This window comes from Engraulis encrasicolus, unplaced genomic scaffold, assembly GCF_034702125.1.
Source record: "Engraulis encrasicolus isolate BLACKSEA-1 unplaced genomic scaffold, IST_EnEncr_1.0 scaffold_35_np1212, whole genome shotgun sequence".
Taxonomy (NCBI): Eukaryota; Metazoa; Chordata; class Actinopteri; order Clupeiformes; family Engraulidae; genus Engraulis; species Engraulis encrasicolus.
The window spans coordinates 271,638-283,033 of NW_026945654.1; the positions used below are offsets into that span (position 1 = coordinate 271,638).

At 39.5% G+C, this 11,396-nt stretch overlaps 1 protein-coding gene across 1 annotated transcript in view; it reads right to left on the reverse strand.

Annotated features, from left to right (window-relative positions):
- The window catches only part of LOC134443695 (protein NLRC3-like), a 39,582-nt gene extending 30,589 nt beyond the window's left edge, over positions 1 to 8,993 (reverse strand). Inside the window, exons 1-3 of the mRNA XM_063193338.1 lie at positions 8,980 to 8,993; positions 5,674 to 5,790; positions 2,802 to 2,915 (exon numbers count right to left, since the gene is read on the reverse strand). Coding sequence (XP_063049408.1) covers positions 2,802 to 2,915; positions 5,674 to 5,790; positions 8,980 to 8,993 — 245 coding nt within the window. The remainder of the gene's footprint in view (positions 1 to 2,801; positions 2,916 to 5,673; positions 5,791 to 8,979) is intronic.
- Between the last annotated feature and the right edge of the window lie 2,403 nt (positions 8,994 to 11,396).

The following is an 11,396-nucleotide window of genomic DNA, read 5'->3' on the forward strand; positions in this document are numbered from 1 at the left end:
CCCTACTCAAATTGGGTAACGATGTGATGACTGTAATGGTTGTGCAGCAACGGTAACAACGCTACTGAAATTTGAACTGTATTGCGTTGTCTCCCTGCGCTCTAAAGGGAATTGACACGTTCCGTACGACTCTCTATAAATGTGGGCATGTGAGATACATCCAATAGCCATTTTGGCCGGTGATGAAAAAAGTGATGAAGCCCTGCATGCACTTTTACTGGGACTTCTCATGAGCATATTGTTCTCTGAGATGTTTAATTTGACCCTCGACTGTAGCCTAGCCTACATGGAGATCCACCACCATTTTTCAGCAGAGGTAAAAGTGAAAGTGATTTGATGCTTCAATGCTGCGATGCTGCCATCGCATTGGGTCCCAGGCTTGACTTGGCAACTGGGCATGAAACGGTTTTGCAAGCGCAATGCCCTTTTTGTTTACTAATAAAATACAAACAAAAACCCTGAATTGCTCCTCGACATCAGCCAGCGTTAGTCAAGTGATAGGGAAGCAACTTGATTGGGGAGAACGCCGTGGGGGACGAGAGCGCAAGCAACACTATTGCGTGCGTGCTGTTTATGACACGTTCATTTACATAGGCTATTCATAACTATTTTGTCTTTGTTCAGTTTCATATCACTGGTGTTTTGTGTAGCATTTAGTATTTAAAATGAGCTGATATTATTAATTGAATAATTTTAGTCATTTTTTGTCTGACATTTTAGCCGGTCACATTATATTTTGCCGGTCATTCATGATGCAAAACGGCCAATATCCGGCCACAGCCGGCTAACGTGAACCCTGGTCTCAATATAGTTGGAAATTCCATGTTCCACAATCTTACTTCACGAGCTCCGATCAATCAAAGCGATACAAATAAAAGAACCCTGTTTGATTAACATCGGGATTTGAACCCACACACACCAAAAGCAGCATCTCGCATGAATGCAGAATATTTAACCACTCACCTACTATATCTCCACACATGATGGAATTAATAGTATATTTTGATTAAACTTCAATAAGCATAAGCTACATGGAAATAGGCTACATGTAAGTTGCCATTGCGAAAAGCGTTGTTCAATAATTTTAAAAAGGCCACCAGTGTGCGGTGATTCTCGTTTTCCTTGCATTGTAGGCTATGCCTTAGTCTATAAGAACTCAAAACTACATCGAATGCTACAACAATGTCAAAACTGGACATTATGCAACTGCACTAGCCTGTTGGAATAGTGCGTAATGGAAAGGCACTTGGAAAGGCAAGCGTGATGACAAGAACTGGACACTTCTTCACGTTAGTTCTTCTTTTCATTTCAATTCTACTACTATATTGTAATACAAGCCTGTCACAAGGAGCCGGACAATATGCTACTGTTAAAACAAACGTTTCAGCAGAGAGCACACTCCAAATAGTGCCATGGTCCATGGCGCATGAAGTGTCCGTCAGAAGTGCAATCAGAACATTGTGTCCTTATTTCTCTGTGTGTAAATTGGACCATCGTTTTGTGTCTTTTGTAAAAAGCAGGTTAAAAGCAGTTAGTTACTTGACCTTAATGTGATTGCGTGCGTGGCTGCGAGGCAAAAAGTCTCGGATACCACAGCTCCACACACGGGCACAACAGCAGGAGTGGATCGGCCACGCACACAGAGAGAGGGTGGATAAACAAGTGCGCAGAGGAATATTGACACCTGCGCTTAATGTATCTTACTGAGGGAATCGAAATCTTGTTACAGACACTGAAAACGCAGCCGCGATTACATGCCTTCGCGCTTACCATTCACCTCCCATTGCTCTTCAGTCATTGATGGCGATAGTAATGTGTCATTTGGTTACTGCATTTTAATGGGGTGGATTTTGTGGATACTATTGTGTTGACAGGTCTTTTCCGATGTTGAAGGACTTTGACTGTGCCATGTTTACAGACATTGACAGCCCCTTCCATAGGACTAATACTACATCCATCCTTCCATCCCTTCCTGTGCGTCTTTATTAAGGCTACAATGGTAATAATGAGTTCCACCTTAGCTTACGTTGTGCATAAAGACATGCAGACTGGAAAATTACATAAACATCCTGATAAGTTGTATTAATTCTCGAGCGAAATTTCAGTTATCATTTCAAGCAGCATTTACTGTCCACTCTGCTTGGCCATGACCTGCTGAAAGTATTGCGTTGCCTATGAGCGTGAATGACTTCTCTTGCCGTTCTGGGGAAAAAAAAGATGTGATGGGTGGTTATTAGCAGGGCTCAAAATTAACTTTTTCCACCACTTTCCAGTTTGGCTGGTAGATATTTTTTCTTACTAGGGCTTGAAACTGGCACCTGCCAACCGGCTGGTAGATATTTTTGGCCAATTTGGCTGGTAGATATTTTTTCTTGATGTGTGTCCCATTTAAGGCAGCCTCCAAGGAAGGCAGAGAGACCAAAGATGACAAGCAAGGAACATGTTGTCACAAAGCTTCTCAATCTCTCTCCTTTCGTGAAAGCTAATTATGAACCTGATAGGATTGTCACTGTCTCGTTGTGTATTAAAGAGTTTTTATAACAGATCACCAGCATTGTTGTTTGAGTGAGGCCCAACAACTATCTATCTATCTATCTATCTATCTATCTATCTATCTATCTATCTATCTATCTATCTATCTATCTATCTATCTATCTATCTATCTATCTATCTATCTCTCTATCTCTCTATCTATCTCTCTATCTATCTCTCTATCTATCTCTCTATCTATCTCTCTCACACACACACACGCACACGCACACACATTCATATCGTGGAGTATCTAGTTGCTGACATCTTACTTTGGTTGAGACTGTGTAGGTCCACTGCTGAAAGTAGGAAACTTTCCCATAGACTCATCACTCTTCATGGACACACAGCTGGGCACTGGAGACACTGGCCTGGGCCGGTGAGGTCTGGGAAACAACACAAAAGAATATTTAACAAAACAATAAACATGGCGTATACCCTATATTTAATTCACATGAGTCAAAATCATACAATCCAGTGATCTAAAAGGCACTTTTTGTCCACCAAATATGACCCTCAAGGAACCCTAAAGAACCCCACGGAACACTGTCGTACTTATTACTGCATCATAACACACACGAGATAGCTTGACCTCCCGTATTCCTCCATGGTTATGAAATAGATTACAAACCATGACTATCAAAATCAAAACAATGTCTTCTTGACCAAACGTTTTATCCCGAAGATGCTTCAACAGATACAGAGTTGAGTGAAACTACCATTGCGATACTATCACAGTATGTTTCCCATCTTTGGTTGGTTTATCATGGTCTCATAAGAGGAAAACAAACTATGGATATGGGTTACTGGAACCATGTCCTGTGATCAAAGGACACCAATATGAACACATTTGCTTTAGCGTCAGCTGAACTGAACAGACAGGAGCCACTACTAATGCAAGTAGAGGGCAAGGTGAAACGGTTGCTACTGGAATAAGACAATGTCCTGAAAGGAACATAGGGCTTTAGCATAGCTTTCAGGTAAGCCAGATCAGGGCCTGTTGTAGCTTTGTAGGCAAAGGTCAGGGCCTTGTATTTAATTTGAGCATGAAAAGAGACAAAAAGTGACATTTGCAAAGGTCTTATTGCACAAGCTGGAAGACCAGTCAGGAGGGATTTGCGATAGTTCATGTCAGAGGGACAGTACTAGAAGTTGAGTCATTTAGGTCAGGTACAGTCTGATTGTATGTATATTGAACATTGAGAATCGACATGACTGGGACACTGAGGCTATGTGGCCAGAGAATGATAGATGGTCTTCAATAATGACATCTAGGTTTCTTGTGCCCATATTTAACCCTATTCAGACTGGGCTTTTTGGCATTTCTGGGCCTGGGTGGGGGGGCTCTTTTGACCCCCCCCCTCATAGCTCATGAACGGAATACGATATGACCACCAAACTTTGGGGAGATGATCTACATATGGACATCTATAAATGACATCTTTTTTGTGTCATTATCTGGTATTATGACGTCATTATGACATCATCTGATTATAATGCCCAAAATCTCGCCATAATGTATTTTCCATCAAATTTAGATAATGCATTTGCATTTTAATGATTATATGCTTCAGACCACTTAAATGCTCACAAACCTGTCTGATGCTTATGGAAATAACAAAAAAAATATGAAAAAGTAACAATAATGAGACTTAGGTCAGTGATTTTCGGTCAGACATACCTGTCAGTGATTAAATTTTAGGGAAAGTCACCAAGTTTCGTAGTCATAGCTTAAGTCGTTAAGGAATTATACAACATCAAAGTTGGTGGGGGCACTTTTACCTACAATTTAGTATCAAAAGATTAGGTTCATCACTTTTGCCGTTGTCATGGCAACAGTTTTCTGATAGGTATGTCCGACCAAAAATCACTGATCTACTTCTCATTATTGTTTTTTTATGTTATTTCCATTAGCATCAGACAGCTTTGTGAGCATGTAAGTGGTCTGAAGCATATAATTATTAAAATTTAAGTGCATTGTCTACTTTTGATGGAAAATACATTATGACGATTTTTGGCATTAAAATCAGATAATGATGTCATAATGACGTCATAGTACCAACTAATAACACCAAAATTATGTCATTCATAGATTTACATATGTAGATCATCAAAAGAGCCCCCCCCCCCCCAGGCCTAAGAATGCCAAAAAAGCCAAATCTGAATAGGCATAAACCTTTATAAAACATTTGTTAACCATTATCTCTTCATTATTATTTATCATTACTTCGCCTCTTACTGCAGATCAGGATCATATTCACTATTTGCTGAGAGCCTTACGTAACAGATTAAGACATTATAATGTTGAAGACAGTAAGGTTATAACATGTGCTGTGCTAAGTAAGGGGTTAATCCTTAACATACACTGTTAATGTTTTTAGATAATTAGTCTGAGTCTAATCATGTCAATCAGTGTTAAGCAATGAAAAGGATGAATAATGATGTGAGTGTTTGAAGGTGACCTATATTACATGGATGGGGGGACAAACGTTTGGATTTCAGGCTCCACTTTAGAATTGATGGTCACTGTTCTGAACAAAATAAAGACCGGCCCAGGAGAGTCCAAAAGTCTAATTTAGCAAGACCACTGTCTGAGTCAAGGTTGAGTCTGAGTCCAGCTAAAAGTGAGGGATAGACCACGGAAATTGACCATGGTTTTACTGTAGTAACCATAGCTTTACCGTAATAACCATGGTTTCTCTAAGTACTCTGAACCAATCATAGTTTAACTATGGCTTGTTTTTTGGCTTGTCCATGTTTTTTGGGTAACCATGAAAACCGTGGTTCCTGACTAACCATGGATCATCAGTTTTTTTCAGCTTGGTTTGTGTCTATGGTTTAATAGTCAAAAACCATGCAAAAAAAAACCATGGTTAATTGTGGCTTTCATGGTCACCCAAAAAAAACCCATGAAAACTTGTTCACAACCGTGGCATACAATGTACTGTATACTGTTTTAAGATGTGATGATAAGCATGTAGTTATATCTCACTTTGGGCCAGGCTGTGTGATTAATACATACTGTATACTGTATTAAGATGTGATAAGCATGTAGTGATATCTTACTTTGGGCCAGGCTGTGGGATGAATACATATGTACTGTATACTGTTTTAAGATGTAATTAGCAAGTAGTGATATCTTACTTTGGGCCAGGCTGTGTGTGTCCGGTGCTGAGGTGTTGGGACTCCAACTTGGACCTGAGGCTCTTGACCGACACATGGCTGAACTCTGGAGACTCTGAAGGCCTGGAGGACTCTGGACTGGAACACAAAGACAAAATAACACAATTCATATGGGATACTTCATATGATATGATACATAGCATATACCTGTATAACACACTTCATACGAGATACTTCATATATAATAATAATAATAATAATAATAATAATAATAATAATATATGATTTGATGCATAGTATATATAACACTTCATACGAGATACTTCATATATGATATGGTACATATACATAACACACTTCATACGAGATACTTCATACATTATATGATACACATAACACACTTCATATATGATACAAATATACATATATACAGTACATAATGCGCACTTCATATAAGATACTTTGTGTGTGTGTGTGTGTGTGTGTGTGTGTGTGTGTGTGTGTGTGTGTGTGTGTGTGTGTGTGTGTGTGTGTGTGTGTGTGTCTGTGTGTGTGTGTGTGTGTGTGTGTGTGTGTGTGTGTGTGTTTATGTAGATGACACATTATTGCTACTTTAATATTCTTTGGGATGCTGTATTATTTCTCAATAATTATTGGTCCTTCCAAATAAAGTGTGTCTTAAGTTCTTGTGGTGGTCAGGCACAGTACACATTCACTTACTTTGCTTCAGTTGGCTCCATTGGAAGAGGAGATCCAAGGTCTTTACTGGACACAGAAACACGTCTGACCACTAGCCATCACTCTGACCATCCCATCACACTGCAATACCATGAACAACACCATGAAATATGAAGTAAACTCTACATTAATATGTACTGTAGATACACTGCAATACCATGAACAACACCATGAAATATGAAGTAAACTCTACATTAATATATACACTAGATACACTGCAATAAGTGAGTTCGCAATTACCGGCGCGAAATGCATCATGGGTAATATTCGCCATTTTGAGAGATAAACAAAACAGCGTTGCCCCGGGATACAGTAAAACGCGCATGGTATTTTATCTAGCTGGGTTACTCCGAGCATGTAATGTTGACAACAAACAATTCACACAACCATTTAACAACCCCAAATTACTCAACATTTCGCTGGTAGGTCAAGGATGGTCTTGGGGTTGAAAACAAGACATTTTTGAACTTTTTAAGTGAAACCAGAATTAATTAACGAACTTGTTTTGGAGAGATGTCTGGTAAACTAACAGAATGCTAACTATCCGGGTTGCTAGCTAAATCCGATTATGTAATGTTGACAACAAACAAGTCACACAACCATTTAGCAACTCCAAATTACTCAAAATTTCGCTGGTAAATCAAGGAGGATCTTGGGGTTGAAAACAAGACATTTTTGAACTTTTTAAGTGAAACCAGAATTTAATGACGAACTCATTTTGGAGAGATGTCTGGTAACTAACAGAAGACTAACCATCCGGGTTGCTACCTAAATCCGAGTATGTCATGTTGACAACAAACAAGTCACACAACCATTTAACAACCCCAAATTACTCAAAATTTCGCTGGTAGATCAAGGAGGATCTTGGGGTTGAAAACAAGACATTTTTGAACTTTTTAAGTGAAACCAGAATTTAATAACGAACTTATCTTGGAGATATGTCTGGTAACTAACAGAAGACTAACCATCCCGGTTGCTAGCTAAATCCGAATATGTAATGTTGACAACAAACAATTCACACAACCATTTAACAACCCCAAATTACTCTAAATTTTGCTGGTAGATCAAGGAGGGTCTTGGGGTTGAAAACAAGACATTTTTGAACTTTTTAAGTGAAACCAGAATTCATTAACAAACTCGTTTTGAAGAGATGCCAGTTAGCCCACACATAGCTATGTCTTCAGTACATCTTTACATGTCCTTCTTAAATTGAATGTTTCATTAATTTATTCTACCAGTTCATGATATAGCTTCATTAATCACCTGTGGCCACTGTCTGTCATCGTCTATCTATGAAACTTTATTCAAAAGTTAATTCAGGCTGTCATTTTGATGGTCTCAGTCACCAGAATTGATAAGCGCAGCAACTATACTGCCCTACAGTCTTAGAACGCAGTAACTCTGAAAACGGCAAACTGAGAAAAAAGGCTTCAAAGTTTTCCATATGGCGCGACAACTGTGTTGTCGGTAAATTGGTGGTGACACTTCCTGGTAATGCTTGTTTAGGATAGAAATTTAATGCACACAAAACCCCCCCCAAAAAAACAACATTTATGTGTCTTTTTGCCACAAAAAACAGAGTTACTGCGTTCTTGGCTGGTATTACTGCCACAAAATGGAGTTACTGCAGGAGTTACTGCGTTCTTAGCTTGTATTACTGTCTACTCCCAAACCAGTCCCATTGGAACGTGCAGCAGTAACTCGCCGACTTACTGCGTTTTTGTTTAACCTTTTTTGGGGTCATTTTTGCTCTTTCAAAATGAGTTTTCTCCAAAACGGGACGGTGTTGGACCACCATTTTTGGACACAAGACAAATGAGGTAGTTTAGAACCGATTTCCGATATAAATTTTTTTTCGACCATTTTGAGTTACTGCGTTCTAGTATTGCACGGCAGTATAGATGGCATAACGGAGAACGGCACACTTCAGCAATGGCGACAGTGCACAATGGCGGCACCCATGAATCGCAATGCAATCATTCTAAAATCTACAGAAAGCACCACTTTTACCCCACTACGAAATCCACAAAGTATGACATTTATTTACCTCGTTTACTGGTGTGCAGCTCAGTGTCCTACCGCTTTGGGAAGGCAGGATCTGGTATCCACGCATTTGTTTATCTACCGTTTTGCGTTGCTAGGTCAATTTCGCGCAGGCGCACTAGTAATTGCGAACTCACTTATACCATGCACATCACCATGAAATATAAACTCTACATTAATATACACTAGATACACTGCAATACTATGAACAACACCATGACTCAGGCTACTGCACCGATAAATAAACTCATTAATATAATGAACAACACCATATTAAAATATACACTGGATACAGTGCAATACCATGAAGGACACCATGTAATATGTTATACGAAAAAAATAAACTCCACATTAATATATAGATACAATGCAATACCATGAACATGAAGAAATGTAGTCTACTGTTAATTTATTCCAACCATCTCATATGTCACACATTGATGTTCACATACAGTGTTACGATTAACCATCTCAATAGATTTCATTCAGAGAAATAATTTACCAACCACCACAAGTGTCAAACACATTGATATGCAGTTACAGTACCATTCCACAACCATCTCATCTAGATTTCATTACTCTTTAGAGACCGTGCATTGAAAGGAAATTAAACTACAAACGCACCTCCGCCAAAGAAATTGTTTGTTAGAACGTTTAACTATATTACACCATATCTTTTTCAAGTCTTTCTGCTTTCTAATCATCTCAATAGATTTCAGTAGAGTAGAGTGGTAGAGTAGAGTAACTTTATTGATCCCCAGGGGGAAATTCAAGAGATTCATTCAGAGAAATAATTGACCAACCCCCTCAGGTGTCAAACATATTGATATGCAGTTACAGTACCATTCTACTACCATCTCATCTAGATTTCATTGCTCTTTAGAGACCGTGCTTTGAAAGGAAATTAAACTACAAATCCACTCAGAGTGCAGACCTCCGCCAAAGAAATTGTTTGATACAAAGTTTAACTATATTACACTGTATTTTTTTTTCAAGTCTTTCTACTTTGTTTTTGAGGAGTTAGAAACTGGAATATCAAATTTCGCTCTATCCCGTAATTGAATAGAACCTTTCAAACAAATCCTGGATCCGCATCGTGATTCGGATCACCACCTAAATTTACTCAATGGTTCCTTTTTTCATCTCCAACGACTCCACAAAATTTCATTTTATCAATTGTTCACAAAATTCCATTCAAATACGTTCGACTTTTTGAGGTATCCTGTTGACACAAAGAAACAGACAGAAAAACCAACCAACCAACGCATCCGACAAAATTACCACATTGGCGGTAACTAAGCTTTATACCTCCCCCTACTCAACATCAGATGATCCTGTTGTCCAAAATAGGGATCCCTAAAGAAACAAAGTTGGGAACCACTGTTGTGTGTAACAATCACTAGCCTACACAGTGCCAATGTCGTAATATAGCCTACAATTTGCTGATAGCCTACACAGTGTCAATACCATAATATAGCTACAATCTGCTGAAAGCATACCAGTGTCATTTGCACTACAATACATTTAGCACACTTGTATCTCAAGCAACTTAAAGAGAGGGCATACAGTACAGTACTACAATTTGCTAAATACATACCAGTGTCACAATATAGCCTACAACTTGCTGAAAGCATACGATACTGTATTACATTACATGTAGCAGACAATTGTATCCCAAGCGACTGAAAGAGAGGACGCACAGTACAAGAAAGTACAAAGTGTGTGGTCAACACAAGGTATAACAGTAGCTACAATACACATTAAGATATATAACAGACACAATCAGTGTCATTTCAACCACACAGAAAATTACATTAAAAATAGACATTGTAACAGACACAATCAGTATCATTTCAACCACACAGCAAATTACATTACAAATAGACATTATAACAGACACAAGCAGCGTCATTTCATCCCAACATCAAACTACACAAGAATAGACATTTTAACAGACACAAGCAGCGTCATTACAACCACACAACAAATTACATTAAAGGAGTAGTCCGGTGTGAAATGGTTTACGTTGTGTCAATATGTGATGCTGAGCGCTGACGTTTGCCTCATACCTCGCATCCAAAGGTCCCCTGCATTCCGAAATCCGAGTGGTAGGCGGGACCCCGCGAGCTAGGTGAAATGCAGCTTCTGTTGGGAGGTCGTGGCACCTGTGTTAGCCATGGGGCTAAATCTTTACTTTACACCCATTTACGAGGCTCAAAGTTGCAAAAATGTTGATCCCGTAGTGTCGGGTGGTTGTTGACATGTAAATCCAGGCACTGAGAAGTTTGATAGTGCACCGTTGTTTTAACTACAATTACGTTTTTGAAGGCTGCGCCTCGGAGGACTCTGCCGGGCGCCGCCATCTTTTTTTCTAGTCGCGATACGTCAATAGGTCATGTGATACATCACGTGGTTATTGGACTGCAGTCGGAGACCGTCTAAAACTTCAGCTTCAGCGACAAAACACCCATTGTATATAAAAAAAAAAAAACCAAACCTATAAGTACTGTAATATTTTGTCGCTGAAGCTGAAGTCAGTTTTAGACGGTCTCCGACTGCAGTCCAATAACCACGTGATGTATCACATGACCTGTTGACGTATCGCGACTAGAAAAAAAGATGGCGGCGCCCGGCAGAGTCCTCCGAGGCGCAGCCTTCAAAAACGTAATTGTAGTTAAAACAACGGTGCACTATCAAACTTCTCAGTGCCTGGATTTACATGTCAACAACCACCCGACACTACGGGATCAACATTTTTGCAACTTTGAGCCTCGTAAATGGGTGTAAAGTAAAGATTTAGCCCCATGGCTAACACAGGTGCCACGACCTCCCAACAGAAGCTGCATTTCACCTAGCTCGTGGGGTCCCGCCTACCACTCGGATTTCGGAATGCAGGGGACCTTTGGATGCGAGGTATGAGGCAAACGTCAGCGCTCAGCATCACATATTGACACAACGTAAAC